Genomic DNA, 19,484 nt, shown 5'->3' on the forward strand with positions numbered 1-19,484 from the left:
TTAAATATCTCAAACTACAAATGATTTAAATCTTTAATTATTTGATCAAATAATTTAAATGAGGTGAATTTTCACTCAAATTTATTTTGATTATTTAGTTAATTTTGATTTTTTCGATTTTAAAGATTCAAAAACTTGATTCAATTTTTTTTTAAAATTTTGAGTTTAATTCAAAATAAAAAGTAAATTAGTTGTGAATTAAACCGTGAAGTATTAAAATGCTCGAATCTAGGAAGAAAGAAAACATTAATCAACCGACTCTACAAGACAAATATGTTACAATGAACAAAACAATGTGTATTAACAAAATACATCAAATGCCTATCAACAAATACACCTGTTGTCTTTTTTACCTGGAACCGGAGAAGCCGACCGGCTCCGATGATTTACATGTTGGGATCTTTTGCACTTTCCAAAATGGCATCCTCTTCCAGTTTCTAGCAGGAATCATCATTCAATGCTTCCATACATGATCAACGATTCTGAATCACCATTTGGTGCCATCCCTTTTCAACATTTCGATTCTTTAAGGTTTCCAAGAGTTTACTTTCTTGTATCGGCTTTGCGCGAGGCTTAACAGGAAGTCCGTAAATATATGTTCGTACCCAGGCATTTTCCCGTACCCTGTAATATTTCCGCAGAAAATTGCAGTTCGAGTCAGAAACAAAATGAGAGCATGATGCTTATATAATATAGAAGTTTCACTTGCCAGGAAAGTAGTTGATGTCGATGACATAAAAATGATCCCTCCTTCCATGTTCCCGGATAATATCTAGGTTAAATAACCGAAGACCCTGTATATAACCAAAGAAAAGATTATATAGAGAGGTATCAAAAGTAATCCATAGGATCGGATTATGTTAGAAAACTACCAGTCGTCGACGAAGTTCTTTGGCTAGTCTTTCGAGTAAAGGGCGAGGAGGAAGCTCTGCAAATAGAAGGAATGGCGTATGTTAAGAAATACCAACGTAAAAGTAGCAAAGATGAAAGGGTATTCAGTGAGACAAAATACCAGCCACACTCGGGTCCAAATCGGCATCATCTGCGGATGCTGCGGCGCATGAAACACGTGGAAAACGGAAAACACCGGCATTTTTCGAGAGTTCTCTCTTAGTTACATCAGGTAAAGAGAACCGCCTCACTACTTTTATGGCTTCTCCAACTATATAAACCTTGAAAAGTACACCTCCTACGCGGACATTAAAGTTAGAAAACAGTACTGCAGTTATAAATCCATATAAAAATTGCCATTGCTTACCGTGGTTAACAAACTCTTGAAGAACGAGCGGTGGTTCAAGTTTTTGAAGAGAGTATTCATCGTAAGCAAGTGATAGTTCATGCGACTTTGCACTTCCATCGGCAACCAATGGTTTCGCAACTGAAACAGATAAATATGTAAGTTTTGATAATGAAGAATTGCCTCGAAAAATAGGAGCAAAGCTGAAAGGTACATACCAAGGGGTAGTATCAACCCAGCTTTGGTTACAGCATCGGGAATGGATGACGAATCTCTTTTAATGACCAACTGTCGAGGAACACCAACTTTTCCTGCATGGTAAAACATCAATATCAATTTACATCAGCATGTGAATGTCAACAAAAAGTTTAGCACAAATTACCGTAAGTCTCAGATAAATTCATATCTGCAACACATTGTAACATCGATTGACGATTGTGTAAATGTTGTATAGCATCCGGAGGATCAAGAACCGTGACTTCGGGATGTGTTCGTCTATATTCCTGTAGTTAAGAGGGAAAAGAATGTCAGCTGAATTGTTCCGACACGAATGTGTAACTAGCAAATAAAAAGCCCTTGAGACAGCAGCCATATAAGGAAACACCGACAGGGGCGTAGACAAGGGGTAGGTAGTGGCCTCCCGCCCCCCCCCCCCAGCACAATGGTAAATATGCCTTTTAGTCCCTTTGAAGTTTATGAAATTGTAAGTTAGTATAATGATAAAATTACACTTTGGCCCCCAAGAATTTATGATTCATCTTTGGCCTGCTTCAGCCGTAAACACCGATACAGGCTCACCATACAAAAAGTTCACAACGACTAAACGTCAACACTCGCAAAACACTGCTACAAAAAAACATAAGGTGCTTAAGGTCTTCACCTAATATATATAGTTAGCCATTAATGAGTTTTAAACACAAACAAAATCATCTTCATACATGATCATTCCAGGACATCTATCATTCTAATGAGAAACAAAAATTATATGATCTAGAATTCAGACCAACCTCGAGAATTTGGCGCCATTCTTTTCCGGTCAACTGCATTAAAAAAAATGGATGACATTAAGTGCAAGACCTTGAATGCATAAGGGGTGCTTGTTTAAGATGATTCAAAGATATATATATGCTAACCTTGTGCAATACTATATCAAAAGGACCTTGATCTGAAAGAGGTCTGTTTTGATCGATTGCAACAAACAATATCCCTTTATTCCTGTACCATTTTCAACATGTATACAAAGTTATACAAAAAGATAGAAACAGCAAAAAAGGGCTTCATATCAACCATAAAATTCAAGCTAATAGAAAAAAGGTTAGAATCTAGGAGGTGCTTGTATTATAGGGACTGTATCAAGTAAATCCCCTTTTATTAAATGGACCAATTTAATCCCTATAATATTAAAAACAATCAAATAAGTCCAAATAAGATACTATTAACATATAAATATCTTAAATTAATAATAACAAACAATATCCCTTTATTCCTGTACCATTTTCAACATGTTTACAAAGTTATACAAAAAGATAGAAACAGCAAAAAACGGCTTCACATCAACCGTAAAATTCAAGCTTCTCCCGTTATCAAGCTAATAGAAAAAAGGTCAGAATCTAGGAGGTGCTTGTAGTATAGGGACTGTATCAAGTAAATCCCATTTTATTAAATGGACCAATTTAATCCCTATAATATTAAAAACAACCAAATAAGTCCAAATAAGATACTATTAACATATAAATTTATTAAATTAATAATAACCATAAAATATAAATAAAAGAAAACCTTTGACTCACTGATTACTACTATGTTTGATGTAATATTATTCAATATATATTTCCTTTTTTTTACCATAAAACGAAAACGACATCAAGCTGCTGAGCATATTCCCACACTTAGAATCCACAGATTAGATTCCAAAAATCAATCAACCCAGGAAAAAAATTCAAAACGCAATATGGCTAAAGCCTTCAAAAAGCAAAAAGAGGGGATAAAAACTAAAAACCCAAGCTTTATTCACCTGGCTAAACCTTCGAGTTTTGGCTTTAAAAAGCTCTCAACTTTCTTAGAAGTAAGAGCGTATCCAACAATAACAAAGCTTTTCTCTGGTTGTAAGTGTCCGATGGAGCACTGCGACATCGTTTTCGGCCCTTCTTCTTCGTCGTTGTCGTCGTTCAGCCTCATGTGGGGGAAAGAGAAATTCAGAGCGTATAATAAAGAGAAAAAAAAATGCAAATGAAGAGGGGAATATCTAATATAGGTGTAAAATGGGAAATAGGAGGGGCGTACTGTATAAATAGGCGTTTTGTTTACGGAGGAGTTTTGTTTGTATGTTTCACTTGCCTTTTGGCTTACGGTATTGACGCGTGTTTGATTTGGTTATCTGATCATTAGATTTTGATTTTGATATGTAAGGGTGACTTATGACGTGGCAAATCATTTAATTTTAGTTTTCTAAATAATGAAAAATTTTGGACCGACTTTTTTTTTTAAAATTGGTTAAAATTTGCTATTAATCCTTGTACTTTTACAAATTTTAATATTTAGTCATTGTACTTAAAAAGTTAAAAATTAGATCATCCTTTTTTTATATAAAAAATTTATCAATTTGATATATGATTGATTAAAAATAAATATGTTAAATTGACAAATTTCGATAAATTCTAACAATTTTTAATTTTTAAAATATAAGGATCAAATCTAAAATTCTATACAAGTATATAAACTAACAACACATTTAAACCTTTCAAATTCTATATAAAAAAAATACTTGTATGATTATGATTTCCTTTTTGGGATTTAGTCTCCTCATCCTAATATTTCAAGAGTTAAAATATGTTTTAAGTCTCTATATTTTTCATACAGTTATAATTTAATCATTTTATTTTTTAAATTTAAAAATATAGTCCAGTTATTAACATCGCTAAAGTCTTTATATTAAATTCATGTTTATTATAACGTTATTTTTTATTACATGATTACTGAATAAATAATTAAAAATAATAAAATTATAATAAAAAGCTTAAATTCCTAAAAATGAAATAATGTGTATTTTGCGGTCATCCAAAGAGTTAATAATAAGTTGATGGATAAGGTTTGATTTATAATCATATTATTTTTATTTATATTTTCAAAAAAAAATATTTATTTTCCTTAAAAGATAAGAATACGATGAAATATAAATGGATAAAATAAACACGTGTGCTATCTATGTTCTTTTAATTTCTTTTGATGAAAAAGAAAAACCCAGGATTTGATAAGAACAATGATTTGATTGATTAAATTAATATTTTGAAATTTTAATTTTTTAACTAATATATTGGCCAATTGATTAAGGTGTTCACTGTTTAAAACTTGATCTGAGTTCGAGTCGCGCTAATCACATTACTCTTAGGGCTTTACCTTCTCTTGTATTTTCACCATTGTTAATTATATTATGAAATTGATATTAGAGTAACAATTTTATTAGTATTATTAATGGATGATAATAAAAGTAATGTTAATTAATATGATAGTATATTAATATAAATTTAATAAAATTAGGGTGTGTGATAAATTATTAAAATTTTCATTTTCAAATAAAAGCGTTTGATAATCATTTTAATTTTTCACTTAATATAAAAATTTCGATAAAAAATGTTCAATGAAATAAGTAGTTAGGTAGCTACTTATTACTTAATGTAGAAAATATTAAGTCGATTTTATTTTATTAAAATTTTGAAATAAGTTATCTTTTTTTTTAATGAAATGTTCAAATTACCATATTTATCATTCATCTAAAACTATCCAAAAACAATAATGTTGAAATTAAAAATAAATAATCTTTTAAAAATAATATTTATTTTTATCAAACAATATAATTATATTCCGTCCTTATATTTATTAATTTACCAAACAATTTCCTATTATAAATTCAACACTTAAAAAAACTTAGCAGTAAAAACTCAGTACTTAATTTTTTAGCAATTAAAATTTCAGTTTATCACACAACATTAGTCATATCTTTTAGAAATTCTACTTAAAAAAATAACATAATATATTATTAGTTAATTGCTTAAGGGTCAAAAAAAGTTTATAGCAAAAAAAATATCAATTAAGTCCTTAAAAAAATATACCCTATTGAGTTATTAATAACTAAAAAAATAATTAATTAGACTATTCTGTTAACGAAAATTAGTGTTACCGTGTTTGTCATGTCAACACCTTTAACGGTCAAATTGTTAACCAAGTACCAATTCGGTTTGAAAATTACTACTATACCTTTTTATTAGTTTTTTTTTTCGTCTTTTATTACTTTTATATAGTTTTTAAATAAAATAACTATAAATTAACATACTTAAGGATTGAACCAATAGTTAATGGAGTTATAAACAAGTTCTTTATTGTTAGACCAACGATAAATCTTAAATAAAATTTAAAAAGTCAACTTTTAAGTTAAAATATTTTTCTCACCAAATTTATATATTTGTACCATTAATAAAACCCCCGACTGAATTGGTGTCATTAATTGCATTGGTGTCGTAAGTCAACTCAATATTTAATTTTTTTTTAAAATATTTTTAATATTAAATTTTAACTTGATCTCTTTTTGATGTCCTATAGAAAAATAGTAGTACAATGATAAACAATTTTGAGTGCATTTAATATTTTAAAAATGATTTATTTATCTATTTCAATTTTCTTTTACTCACAAGTTAGACTGCTTTTTATTTTAATTTCATACATATTGCATATGTGTTATTATTATTAATTCAAACCTTACATTTAATTATTTATTATATATTATTTTAAACACAAATTTGTATTCTACATCTATAATTTCTACACATATACGTATAATAGAACTTCTAGAATACCATAATGTGAAAGCTATATTAAAAACTTAAAATCACAAATTATATATATATATATCATATAAAAGCTAGTTGAAAATTGATAGAACTGGCTTTGATAATAAATGAAAATAATGCATATAAATCAACCTAATCAGGAGTCAGCAAACTTATTTTTATAATATTGATTAGATTTGTCTATGAGTTGAGTAATTTATTTGGCTCAATTTAAATTTAAATTTAACATCGGATTTAAATAATAATTTGTATATTTTAGATTTATTTAATTTGACCCGTATTTAATGTAAATAATAAATTAAAATTTAATTATAAAATCTACAAATATTAATAAAAATATTTTTAAATAATAAAATGAGTTTATGTTGACTCGAAAAAATTAAATCTATAAATATATTTTAATGTTTGTGGGTTTGAAGGATCAAGATGGTATACACCTATTGCCAATTGGATAAGCATTAGACATGGAAGCCTTTTACAAATATGATAAAAGTAATATTTTTTTATAGTATTTATTAACAAAGGTGGATGGAGTTTTGGGGTAGGATCATATGATTATGATGTGGAATGAATACTTTTTTTTTATTTATATATTTTTTGTCAACTTTGTTGGTAGTTTGGGACTCATTTATAATTTATAAAATTTTAAATTAGTAAATTTAAAAATATATTTTAATTTCTTTAAAAATAAGAAAATTTAGTTTAATATTTTAAAAATTATAAAAATAGAATATGAAAATAATGAAATTGTAGTTTTACTATTATAAAAATATATAAATTTACACATATTTAATGTTAAATATTTTATTTAGTTATTAAATAATATATTTATTTTATGTAATTAATATAAAGTAATATTATTTAATGTTGAGTATAATTAAAATATATTAAGTTATTTAATAATAAAAATATTAAATTATAATTATAAAATTGAATAAAATAATAATATTTTTTTTTATTTTTAGTTACTAAATTGAATAAAATAATAATTAAATGTTAATACATTTATTTTATAGTAGTAAGTCATAATTTTATATTATTGAAATATGTTATGATGGTAAAAGTGTTATAGTGAAACTCTAATTTAAAATGGATATAAATGTAATTTTAAATTTAATAATATATTTTGAAAATTTAAAATTTAATAATAAAAGTAAAATACTATTTTAATTTCAAAATAATAATATAATAAATAATATTTTCATTCATTTTTTAAACTCGTATTTGAACTTAAGACATTATATTTTAAATAATTTTATTTTACTATTTTGAGTGTGCTATAAACTAATGTAATTAATGATACTTCGCTTTCAATATTATGTAATCTGTCTAATTTTATATATATATATATTTAAAATAATCATTTTAGAGAAGAAAAAAAACCATCAATAAGGGTTGAATTGCAATAAAAAAGAATAGGAGATTTGGACCCAAAAATAGCAAATAATATCTGATTGTTTCAATCAATTTCCAAGTAAGATGAGGCAAAACCTTTGAAAATGATGGGATGGTTGTTTTAGCATTATAAAAAGGTCACGTTTACTAAAATACATCATCATATAATACAAAAATAAGTGGAAAAAATTGGACCACATTAAACTTCTTTTTCACCTTACTTTTTTTTTAATTATTATTTTTTGGAAAATATGAGACACATATTCTAAGTAATTTCACCTTAGTTGTCTTTTCCACATGGTTCAATCATTAATAAATATCTTACTCCATATATGTGACTTATTCTATATTTTATGTAGGTGAATTACTGTTTTACTATTTTGTATATTATGTCGTTAATTGAGTTGATGTCACGAGTTAATCGGGTATTAATTTAATTAAAAAGGACTAAAATATCCTTTTACATACAAAGTAAGTTGTGTTATTATAAGGGTATTTTCATCTATTTACATATTTATGTAAAACCAATAAGAATCAATTATAATTTTTTTATTAAGTCGATAATTGAGTTGATGTCACAAGTAGAGGTATTAATGGGCTAAACTGGGCCTAAGCATAATATTAACATACGTTATGCTTGCCCAAGCCCGGCTCGACCTGAAATTTTAACCTAAAATTTTACCCAAATTCGTTCATATTTGTAAAAGACAAACCCAAACTCATCTTAGGTCCCCATATTATTTAAAAAAATTTAATATATATTATTTTATACTAATATTTAATGATTTTGTACATTTTTTATTTATTAAAATTTTTATATAGTTATCTTAACATTATTTTAATGTTTACATTACAGTAATATTTATTATATATTTAATATAGGCTTATTTTTTTAATATGTTGTAATTTTTATAATATATAAAAAAAAACATAATATAAATATTATAAACTTAAAACGAGCTAGGCTGAGTCGGGCTTGGGTCTTGAATGTTCAAGTTCGAGCTCGATCCATATTTTAAACAAGCCTAATTTTTTTTACCCAAGTCCATTTTTCGAGCCTAATATTTTTGTCTAAATCCTCTCAAATTTTGAGTAGGTCTTCGGGCCTAGACGGGTGACTCGGCCCATGAACAGATACAGTCATAAGTGAACCAGACACTAATTCAACTGAGAATTACTAAAATACCCTTTTACATACAAAGTAAATTGTATTATTATAAGGGTGTTTTTCACCGGCATCATGAATGTCCCATAATTTAGTATTAATACGGTATATGTATTATTTTCTATGTTTATATTTAAATTTGAGATACAACCAAATTTCAAACCCAAGTTGCCACTAAATGGGAGGGGACTTATGGAATCAATTTTGGTCATTTTCTAATATATTAAAAATGTTTATTCTCAAACCATGATTTATAAATATATAATAAATACATAAGATTGTTGCCCAATTTTTATGATTAAATTTAATGTATTATTTACAATTAAATTAGTATATAAAAAAAAGAGAGAGTAGAGAGTTGCATCTAAGCAGTTTCCAAGTAATTTCCTTATTATTTGTTTGTTTGTGAGAACTGAGATGGAAATAATTGATGTAATGTTTCTTTATATATATATATAATAAAAGAGAGAAATAAACGGAAAAAAAAACACATGTTATTATATATATTTTTAGAATTTATAGTTAAATTCAAGTTTATTACAAATATTATATTTTTATATGATTATTAAATAAGTAAACAAGTAGAATTTAAATTTAAAATTTTAAAAAGTAAAAATAAATTGAATTCCTGAAAATAAAATAGAAGGATTACGTTCCAAATATAAAAATACAAGGACTTGAAATATATTTTAACCTAAATATATATAATTAAAAAAAGACATAATGATGAATTTGGTCCCTATTTTGCTTTCATCGTGTAACGGTCTATTTTTACTTCATTATTAACTTAGATATTTTTTAATGATTTTATGGATTTTTATGAAGTCCACATGAATTGACACGTAAGTTACCATATATATGCTGTTAAAATTTTAGTGATCTAATCAATTTTTCATTTAAAAATATAAATTGACTAAAAATTGAAAATTTAGGGCCAAAAAATGTAAAAAAAAGAGGGTTAAAATGATAAAACAGGTAAAAGTTAGGAGCTAAATTTAACTGTCTTTCTAACAATTGTAGTATATCTATCTATAGTTGTGAAATTATGAAAAAAATATTATTTCAAGGGCAAAAACTTCTATTGAATAAGATGAGGAAATCTTGAAAACCTGTACAACAAGATGTTGCAAGATGACAGAAAAGGAAGACCAAAAGGAACAAGTGTGGTGATGAAGGTTGTAAGTTCTCGAGGTCAGTGAAATATTGGGTAGCTATTCAGTGTTGGAGCATGAACTTTGGGACATTTTGAATGGTTTAGGTATTTTAGTTGATCGAGGCTATGACCACATATTTAATTTAGACTGATAGCCTTGAGGCAATTAAGGTTATCCAGAAGAAACTTATGGGAGGATCTAATTTGAAGATTTTTCAATTGCTGTCAATAGAATCTATCGAGCGCCTTTTCAGTTTTTTTTAGTAAACTACAACAATGGTCCCTCAATTATGTCTTTGATCACTCAACTGTTAGTTTTAATTTAATCACTAAAATTTTCGAAATTAAATATTTTAATCACTCCCTTTTTTAGTTATTGTTAAACGAGTGATGAAAAGCTAATGCGGGTTTTTTTATTAACTTAATAATAAATTTAGTCCTTCTAATAATTATACATTCTATAAATTTGATCCTCAATATAAAAAGAAATCAACAAATTTAATATTTAATTATTTTCCATTAATTTTGGAAGTTGGATTTAAATAAGTAAAATTACATTTATAACATATCTTAGAGCATGTTTGATTGGGTGTATTGGATTAGTCAATACACCCCTAATCCGTGGCCCTACTGATTACCCTGTTTGGTTGGCTGTATTGCCCTAATACGGGACTATTACGCAGCGCACCAATTCCCCTTTTTTCCTTATGCAGCGCCGATTTCTAATCCCTTCCAAAAGAAAGGATTAGCTAATCGGTACTCTTCTACCCTCCAAGCCGTTGCAGCATCTTCTTCTTTTTTTCATTTTTCTTCCCATTTCCTTCCAACCTTTTCCCTCCTTTTCATGCTTCTATCCTGACCAACCCTTTAACAAACCCTAACAACCCTCAACAAGGCCTTCAATTACGAATCGTATGAGGTAACAGAGTAACAGAGAGTAGCAGCAATGGTTCCCAAGTACGCTTTTCCCTTCTTCTATTCCTTTGATTTCAATTAAATTTTTTTATATATACCATGAATTTAATAATCTGTTCTTGAAATATTGTTTCTTTATTTTTGTTTTTATGGGGAAAAAATGGATTTGCCTTTCATTTCATTCCATTTCAGCCTGAAATCTGAAAATATGATAAAATTTTTGGTTTTTTAGGTTATATTTACATGTAATTTCAATGTTAACCAGTTTTGTGTTTAAATTTCATCTTTGAAATGTTACACTTTCAATCGATCAACTGTACATAGGATTTGATTAATGAAGCTAATAGTTGTGAATTAACGAAAGGGAAAGATTTTAATGCCAGATTTCCATCATGGATCTTTTTAAACAATTCGGGAGAATATAGCTATGATGTTGCAGTGATTTACGTATTGCTGGCTTATTATGAATTCTTTGTTTTGTTTTTTTTTTCTGAAGAAAAGCTCGTTATGAATTCTAAAAGATGAAAAAGAAAATAGAGTTACAGATGTGAGTATACTGTGTAGGTAACCATGATCAGCATTCTAATGGTTTTGTTATTTAATTGGTAATTTGGTTTTGTTGTTTTGATTACACTCTAACTTCCAATGTGGTTTAACGGGCATTATTGAATGATGACCATTAGGTCTACTGCAGTACTATCTTCTATAATATGGTAATAATTGCAGGTTCGTGCTACTCCTGGTCATACAATGGGTTGTGTTACCTATGTCACGGGAGATGGACCTGATCAACCTCAGCCAAGGATGGCTTTCACAGGAGATGCTCTGTTGATAAGGGGATGTGGGAGGACAGATTTTCAGGTATAATTTCTTGAAAATGTTATTGCAGCTAATCGCAAAAAAATGGAACGAATTAATATTAATGTCATTAATACAAAAGAAGCAGTCTAAATTAAAATGTTAAGCATGTAAACCAATCTTGGCTTTTCTTATGCATTTTAAAATTTTTGTATGTCCCCATGTGATGTTTGGATTAGGAATGTATATTTATCCGCTGATATTTGTCCCAGGAAGGGATTCTTGAACCAATAATTGATTGTTTTTGCATTTAATTTGCATGCCCTATTTGTATTTCAAACAATAGGACCGATGCGTAGATATCTAACTCTTGGTTACCTATTTGTCTAGTCTTCTACTTATTGGTGCTTACCTTGTTAATGTGGTTGCACATAAAGTGTTTGTCATTCACAAGCCTCATGGTAAACTAATCAGTAATTAAATCATCCTTGAAGTAAAAGTTTGAACTATCAGGGCTATACTTTTTGCAAAGGATTTTCAGTCGTGAGTACATAAATGCTGGTCTTATATGCTGGCAATTTCTTTCCATCTGGATGTCATTGTCTAATTTTGTTATACTTAAGTTTTTAAGATAATTTTCTCTAATGCTCCCACATTCAGTAGCCATTCAGTAACTCTACAAGTCAGTGCATTCACAGGTAAGGACAGGGAACTTTTTATGGTCCCATTCTTTGAGTTCTCAAAATTTTATTGTAATTGTCAAAATTTGAATAAAAATTATGGACTTATTTGTTTCATGGATCCAGATTTTTACATTACCGAAAGAGACATTGCTATATCCAGCTCATGACTACAAAGGATTCTCAGTAAGATATAAAACTTTATTCCTATCATTTCTTACATATATAAATGATTGCTTGATTTTATAAACCTCATTGATTATAGGTAACCACTGTGGGAGAGGAGATGCTATATAATCCACGCTTGACAAAGGATAAGGTATTCTTTCTGGAACCATCCATCTTCCCTTTTCTTTGGAAAATGGCTTGGTACTTTTGACAAATAGAAAATTAAGAGTGCCTATTTTCATTTCAGTGATAAGAAAGGGTTTCCTTTTGTCCATGAAGTCTTTTATGATCTTGAACTCATATAAGCTGCATATAACTTCTGTAATTAAAATTACATATGCATTGAACATTTCTTGCTGAGCATTGGTTTGATTCTCTTGGATGGGACTATTCCAATGAACATCGCCATGTTAAAACAGGAAATCATGAAAAAGCATGACATCTCAATACCTTCACGCATTTGATTGAAGATTACTCTTTATTATGATCATGGAATCCTAGTTTCAATTTGTCCTCTCACTATGTCTGATTATCTTATTTGTTGAATACCCTTTTTGCAGGAGACTTTCAAAAACATCATGGAAAGTAAGTTGATGCTCAATATATCCAGTCTATAAAGATTATAAAAAAAGAAAAAGAAAAAGCATCCTTGGGTTTTTCGGATCGCCTGTTCTAATTTCTCCTCTGTTTTTGTTGGTGCAACAGATCTTAACTTGGCATATCCTAAGATGATTGATGTTGCAGTGCCAGCAAATATGGTTTGTGGGTTGCAAGATTTGGAACCTAAAGCCAACTGAGGCTTTGCTGGATCATCCATAAGTGTGCACAGATTTTAGTTGTATTATAATTCTGGATCTTAATATCACTGGATATGCTAAATAAAATGGCTAGAGAAGCCACGTGATTGCAAGGAATCCATAAATTATATATATACTATATCATATTGTAATCATGTAATATTGTCGTCTTTCTATCTGCATAGAAATAATCTTTACGTTGTAATCATGCTAAATAACATCGGAAACTGATTTGTCTTTGATTCTTTACATTGCAGAAATAATCTTTATAGTGGGGTGGGGTTTAGAGGGTTGGAAAAAGAAGAAAGATTTGAGTTTGAGGTGGAGGTGGAGATGTTAGAGCAGAACTTAGATCTTTACCACAAATTTTGACAAATGGAAAATACATTATTATTTTGAATACATATTAGTAATTACAAACACAGATTTGCTGCTTGATAACATATAGATCTTTTTTTTTTCATAGTTTACCATGGTTGCTTTATGTCTATATGATTGTTCATAGAAAATTTTTTTTGGAAGAAGCCTATGCATGACATTTGTTTAATTCATGTTTTCTTAGCAAGTATCTACATTATTAATCTATATTATATAGTATTATATATTATGATTTTATTAAATTTATATAAGAATATTTAATATTAAGAATTTTATTAAATTATATATTTTTATTAAATTATATTTAATAATAATTATTTTAAATTATATTATATATTATTATATATTATGATTTTATTAAATTCATATAAGAATATTTAATATTAAAAATTTTATTAAATTATATATTTTTATTAAATTATATATAATAATAATTATGTTAAATTATATTTTATAGTATTATATATTATGATTTTAGAAAATTCATATAAGAATATTTAATATTAAGAATTTTATTAAATTATATATTTTTATTAAATTATATTTAATAATAATTATGTTAAAATATATTTTATAGTATCATATATTATTATTTTAGTAAATTCAGATAAAAATATTGATTATTAAGAATTTTATTAAATTATATATTTTAATTAAAATATATTTAATAATAATTATGTTTAAATATGATTAAATTATTTATTATTGATAATAATAATCTTATTAAAATTTAAATAACAATAACACTAATCATTTACCAAAATAAATTTATGCTAAGGGTATTCTAGTCATTTTAGTTTTTTCCATTATGCTATTACACCTCTATTCCATTCAATCAAACACAAGATTACTATTACGTCTCTATTCCATTACATTCAACCAAACAGTTGATTTGCTATTACACCTCTATTCTATTATACCTCTAATTCAATACACCTCTAATTCAATACAGCGAACCAAACGTGCCGTTAAACTTACAAGAAAATGGGCATATTCATTTTATGGGCTGGGTCTCACCCTTTAATAAAAAAACGAAAAAAGCCCCATAACCCGGAATAAACCGCTCGAACACGGTTCGTGAAACCATACAATAGAAACCTAGTCCCTAAAAATTCAAAAGAAACTGTTTTTTTTTTCAATCTCTTCTATACTCAATCCTACTTGTCTCGAAGCTGTCAGTAAATCAATTTTGGGTTTTGGGTTTTGGGTTTTTGCTTCTTGATTAATCGGTGAGTTCTTTTCGTTCTTCAATCACTTAATGCATCATTTTGTTCTTTTTAATATTTAATGTTATATTGAAGTCATTGTTAAAGATTATTTCTTTGGTTAATTCTTTGAATGAGATATACATGGATTTTAAGTTTTGAATTCAGTGTTAAAGTGTCTCAAAAGCTTGAATTCCCAGTTATTTAAAGGTTCTTCAACTTCACTGGAGCTAACTATTTAGCCCTAGAATAGGAGTGTAATTCATGGATTAGAAAGCGATGAACTTTTTTTTCTGCCATTGATGTAGGTGTTGGAGATTCATACTAATTTACATGTGATTTAAGTGTTTAGAAAAATGGGTAATTGTTAAGGGTCAGAATGGGATTGATCCTAGTTCTCAAGAGTCAAGACTCAAGCTTTGTAACTTTAATTTTCAGCTTAAATTATTTACCCTTATACCAAACTATGTCAGCTAGATTGATTGTTAGCATTAAAAAGAACCGGAAGGAAGCAATGTCAGCTAGATTGTTTGTTGATCTTTTACTACATTTTGGTCAACTTAAAGTTTTAATTCTTTTTTCTGCACATTAAATTTGGGCATTTAAGATTATATATATTTGATTTCGTTTCTTTATGTGGAAAAATTTTGAGATTGCTGGTTCGTTTTCCTTTTTATGCATTTGATTTTCTCTTTTAAGGTAAACTTTGGGATTAGGTGATGTTATTGTTATTTTATTCGAGTAATGGGAAAAGAAAACAGACCCGTGGCATTTTCCCATCACGTTTTTGTTGCCGCTGTGGACCTACAATGAGGAATTGATGATTTTGAGATATTCTAGACATGGGTGTTTTGGTAACTTTGATCATGTTTTTGTTTTGTCGAATTCTTATTGGTATTTGAATGCAATAGGTAGTTGAATTAACCCCTCAACAATGTCTGCTCCATTGACGCCTTCTAAGAGACCACATGATAGGAACCCTTCAGAGCTGAATGGGAAAAGAAAGTTGCAAAAGTCAGACCAATCTAAAATTTTATCTGGTGGTATTGTTTTCCGTGTACTATGTCCTGAAGCTAAATCTGCTAGTGTCATTGGCAAAGATGGCACTTTAATATCACAAATTCTTCAAGAAACTGGTGCAAATGTCAAAATCGAGGAGGCTATCCCTGGTTGTGATGAGATAGTAATTGCCATCATGGGTTCCGGATCTTCTGATAAAGATACTGAAGTTGGTACGGTGCAAGGAAAGGAGGATGGTGGTGACGAGGCTGATGCATCCAATCGGAGTGATGAAGAAAAGGGAAATGATGAAAACAACAATGATAAGGCTTTAAAATCTGTAAACGAAAATTCCCGCGTGCAGGAGGCTTTGTTACTTGTTTTTGAAAGAATGGCTGAAACAGAGCGAAATTCGGATGGAGTTGATAAAGAAACCGAAACTGTTAAGTCTTTCACAACGGTTTTAAGGTTGCTTGTTCTTTCCAGTCAAGTTGGCTGCCTTTTTGGTAAAGGTGGCAGTGTAATTAAGCAAATGTCTGCCGACAGTGGGGCACAAATTCGAATTCTTCCCAGAGACAAACTTCCCGCGTGTGCTTCAGCTTCCTATGAATTAGTTCAGGTACCTTAGGTTCTATTCTATATTTCGCTTATTAATAACAAATACCTAACACAGTCTGTGAGCAATTATTTGAGACTTGAACATTGTTATAGTGCTGTTTCTACTATATTATGTTCTACCATATAATTAAATATGCACATTAGGTATCATGGTAACTTATTACGGACTTTTACTTGGACTTTATACTCTGTGGTTTTGCTACAGATTGCTGGGGAGTTTGATGCAGTTCGGAAAGCTCTTCAATCTGTTTCTCAACAGCTAATAGAAAATCCACCTCGGGATCATGACTCATTCCCTCTCAACACAACCGGACAGTCATCCCATTCTATTGGTCCTAGGCCTGAAGTCCACCCACCACCAAACCATTCTTTAAGTTCTCAGGGAGCACCCTTTGCTGCAGGACCTCGGGATGTTGAGCATCATTCACCTCTTCCCCCTCATATGCCTGGAAGAATGATGCCTTCTCTGGAAATGCTAACATTCCGGTTATTGTGTCATGATGACAAAGTTGGTGCTGTCATTGGAAAGGGCGGAGCAATAATTAAGACTCTTAAGCAAGAAACAGGCTGTGATATCAAAGTTGTGGAAGCTATTCCTGATTGTGAGGACCGCGTAATTATCGTATCTAGTCCGGCGGTATGATTTAGTCTTCAATTGCATGATTATTTTAAGTTATTAGCATTGTGGTTTTCTTATTGGACTGATGATTAATTAATAAATTCAGCACCCAGATGATAGGATATCACCTGCACAAGATGCAGTTCTTCGTGTACTCGGTAGGTTATTTAGGGCTATGCCTGATGGCAAGGACAAGACTATGATGGTTAGGCTTCTTGTATCATCGAATCAAATTGGTTGTCTCCTTGGCAAAGGTGGCGCCATTATAGCTGAAATGAGGAAGTCATCTGGGGCTCATATTCGAATATTGGGAAAGGATCAGGTTCCAAAGTGTGCTTCCGAAGGTGAAGAAGTTGTTCAGGTTAGCTTCCGTGTTTCTCCTAAGGGTAAAAGTATCATAATGGTCCTTATACTAGGAGCCAGATTGCATTTTGTCCCATCTACTCAAAAATGGGTAAATTAATCCCTATATGTCAGATTAAAGAGCAAATAGATCCTTGTGTTAAAGTTTTCATCAATTTCTACTGTTAAAAACTAATCATTGTAAGTCAGAATGAGGTAAATGTGGCACATCATGTGTTACTACCTGGTCTATAACAGTACAAACCGATGAAATTTTTAACAGAAAGGATCAATTTGCTTTTAGATATAACATACAGGGACTAATTTGCCTTTTTTTTAGTAAATGGGGCAAAATGCAATCTATCTCCTAGTACAAAGGCCTCCATGGTACTTATACCTTCTCCTAAGATTTATAAATTGGAAATTTTGGAGCTGTTCTTTTACTCTCTTTGATTCTTTATTTTGTTATCGTAGATTAATGGTGATCATGAAACTGTTCGAGATGCTATTATGCAAATAACATCTAGGTTGCGACATCATTTCTTTCGTGATATGTTTCCTTCTATTAACCATCCTTCAAATCCCGGTTTCATGGACCAAGGACCCCCATTCCCTTCGTTTATGGGAAGGAGAGAATTTTCACCTCCGGTAGGTCCTTTTCATCATTTTGATGCTTTTGGTGGACCACCTCCACATGGTGGTTTTCACCCCCATGATCCTCCTTTTATGCGCAATATTCATCGACCAGGCATGCCTCCTCATATATCCGAAAGAAAACCATGGGGTCCTCAGGTAAAGCTTATAGAAAAATGAAATTATGGGACAATTTTATTTCAGATATTAATTTATTTTACGTTCTCTGTTTTTGTTTGTAGGGATATTTAGGCATGCCAGATTTCTCTGGACCACCCCACCGAAGAATTTCCGGTTTTGGAGGGTAAACAAATATAACTTTCTGTTAGTAATGTATTAGTTTACAACGTGTCCTCTAATGGCAACATCTCTGTTTTGTTATGGATATGTAGAGGAAGCCAACCGGCTGTTATCACAAGCACAACTATTGAAGTTGTTGTTCCTCGTTCCCTTGTTCCTATAATTTACGGAGAAGATGGCGCATGTTTAAAACAGATACGTCAGGTATGTTAATGAATCCGGTACTTCGTTTTTACTTAACATGCAGCCAAAAAAAGAGAGCTTATCTTTAAAACCAATGCACAGATTTCTGATGCGAAAATTACAATTACCGAACCCAAGCCTGCAGCAACTGAAACTGCAATTACAATATCTGGAACACCCGAACAAACGCATGCAGCTCAGTCTTTAATACAGGCATTTGTGATGAGTGAGACTGAATCTACTTGAACTAATAATAAGGTAATCATCTTCAGTTATATTCGATGGTTGATTCTACTTCATCACTTACTACAAGTTGTGATTACTGATTTGATATCCGGTCCTTGTTCTAAAAGCTCATTGCATAATCCGTTGATCATGCTGGTTGGACATTGCCGGGATTCCTATTTAACCGTTTCTGTGAGAATGCCGAATCTTATTTGAAAATTGGCTTAGGGAAATGACATTCCTTTTCAATCTCACATGAAGAATTTTACTAGGTGATCTGTTTGTACTTATGTTCTTTGACAGTTGAGAAAGGAAACCCGATTTTTTATTTAACATACCGTGAATGCATAATATATTTTAGTAACGTTCCGGTGCATCATCGAGCATTATTGCTTGTTTTGTTTGAATTCGTAATAGTTGGCACTTCGATTTTTACCTTGATAACTATTTTTAATCGTTGTGTGTTTGCTGCTCTAACACAAAGCATGGCTAATTTGATCATCGGCCATTGAGTCTGAATCCGTTATTGGAAATTACTGTTTTGTTCTGTGATGTTAAAAAGTACTTAAACTATGAATTTTGTGCATTTTGATCCTTGTATTTATCAAAGTTCCTTTTTAAGGAAATAATCTTAAATGTGTGCTTGTGTTGTTGATTACATCGGAATGATATGTTTGCAACTCTTTGTTTGTAGGATGCCACCATCGTGTGTTTAATTTGTGTTCTTAAATGAACTTTCTTTACTTAGCAAACAAACATGCAAGTCAAAATACAGTTTTGAAGAGTACAAGGGCTTATGATATATTTTAACATTTCCTCCATAATTGACT

General features: G+C 29.8%; 3 protein-coding genes across 4 annotated transcripts; 2 read left to right on the forward strand and 1 right to left on the reverse strand.

The window, feature by feature from the left end:
• Window positions 1-229: 229 nt before the first annotated feature.
• On the reverse strand, window positions 230-3,511 carry LOC107907287 (inositol-tetrakisphosphate 1-kinase 3). 2 transcript variants are annotated; one of them, XM_041095000.1, is made up of 10 exons: window positions 3,252-3,511; window positions 2,371-2,452; window positions 2,245-2,277; window positions 1,620-1,740; window positions 1,456-1,548; window positions 1,259-1,378; window positions 1,013-1,189; window positions 873-928; window positions 710-794; window positions 230-624 (listed from the first exon to the last, which is right to left on the reverse strand). In XM_041095000.1, exons 1-10 carry the CDS (start codon window positions 3,413-3,415, stop codon window positions 527-529), a joined length of 1,029 nt encoding a protein of 342 aa, XP_040950934.1. In that variant the 5' UTR covers window positions 3,416-3,511; the 3' UTR covers window positions 230-526. The 2 variants fall into 2 exon arrangements, with proteins under 2 accessions (XP_040950934.1, XP_040950935.1); XM_041095001.1 differs by lacking the exons at window positions 2,245-2,277; window positions 2,371-2,452 and having other exon boundaries at window positions 3,252-3,390.
• A 6,855-nt stretch (window positions 3,512-10,366) lies between these two features.
• LOC107907288 (persulfide dioxygenase ETHE1 homolog, mitochondrial) lies at window positions 10,367-13,394 on the forward strand. The gene is made up of 6 exons (XM_016834598.2): window positions 10,367-10,751; window positions 11,436-11,570; window positions 12,314-12,373; window positions 12,453-12,506; window positions 12,916-12,940; window positions 13,061-13,394. The coding sequence occupies exons 2-6, from the start codon at window positions 11,460-11,462 to the stop codon at window positions 13,150-13,152; spliced, it is 342 nt and encodes a 113-aa protein (XP_016690087.1). The 5' UTR covers window positions 10,367-10,751; window positions 11,436-11,459; the 3' UTR covers window positions 13,153-13,394.
• Window positions 13,395-14,587: 1,193 nt separating this feature from the next.
• On the forward strand, window positions 14,588-19,018 carry LOC107907289 (KH domain-containing protein HEN4). The gene is made up of 9 exons (XM_016834599.2): window positions 14,588-14,759; window positions 15,647-16,353; window positions 16,558-16,989; window positions 17,078-17,332; window positions 17,788-18,105; window positions 18,189-18,250; window positions 18,339-18,450; window positions 18,532-18,687; window positions 18,783-19,018. The coding sequence occupies exons 2-8, from the start codon at window positions 15,670-15,672 to the stop codon at window positions 18,673-18,675; spliced, it is 2,007 nt and encodes a 668-aa protein (XP_016690088.1). The 5' UTR covers window positions 14,588-14,759; window positions 15,647-15,669; the 3' UTR covers window positions 18,676-18,687; window positions 18,783-19,018.
• The last annotated feature ends 466 nt before the right edge of the window (window positions 19,019-19,484 follow it).

Source organism: Gossypium hirsutum, chromosome D06 (genome assembly GCF_007990345.1).
Source record: "Gossypium hirsutum isolate 1008001.06 chromosome D06, Gossypium_hirsutum_v2.1, whole genome shotgun sequence".
Taxonomy (NCBI): Eukaryota; Viridiplantae; Streptophyta; class Magnoliopsida; order Malvales; family Malvaceae; genus Gossypium; species Gossypium hirsutum.

What these genes read in the sequence shown, in the direction of transcription:
- LOC107907287 (XM_041095000.1), bottom strand. Translation starts at nt 3,415, where the DNA reads ATGAGGCTGAACGACGACAACGACGAAGAAGAAGGGCCGAAAACGATG. An exon ending in TGGGTTGATACTACCCCTTG is followed by an intron (nt 1,379 to 1,455) that starts GTATGTACCTTT and finishes TATCTGTTTCAG; the next exon opens with TTGCGAAACCATTGGTTGCC. An exon ending in CGACATCAACTACTTTCCTG is followed by an intron (nt 625 to 709) that starts GCAAGTGAAACT and finishes GAAATATTACAG; the next exon opens with GGTACGGGAAAATGCCTGGG.
- LOC107907288 (XM_016834598.2), top strand. Translation starts at nt 11,460, where the DNA reads ATGGGTTGTGTTACCTATGTCACGGGAGATGGACCTGATCAACCTCAG. An exon ending in GTGGGAGGACAGATTTTCAG is followed by an intron (nt 11,571 to 12,313) that starts GTATAATTTCTT and finishes TCATGGATCCAG; the next exon opens with ATTTTTACATTACCGAAAGA. An exon ending in TTTCAAAAACATCATGGAAA is followed by an intron (nt 12,941 to 13,060) that starts GTAAGTTGATGC and finishes TTGGTGCAACAG; the next exon opens with ATCTTAACTTGGCATATCCT.
- LOC107907289 (XM_016834599.2), top strand. Translation starts at nt 15,670, where the DNA reads ATGTCTGCTCCATTGACGCCTTCTAAGAGACCACATGATAGGAACCCT. An exon ending in AAGGTGAAGAAGTTGTTCAG is followed by an intron (nt 17,333 to 17,787) that starts GTTAGCTTCCGT and finishes TTGTTATCGTAG; the next exon opens with ATTAATGGTGATCATGAAAC. An exon ending in AGAATTTCCGGTTTTGGAGG is followed by an intron (nt 18,251 to 18,338) that starts GTAAACAAATAT and finishes ATGGATATGTAG; the next exon opens with AGGAAGCCAACCGGCTGTTA.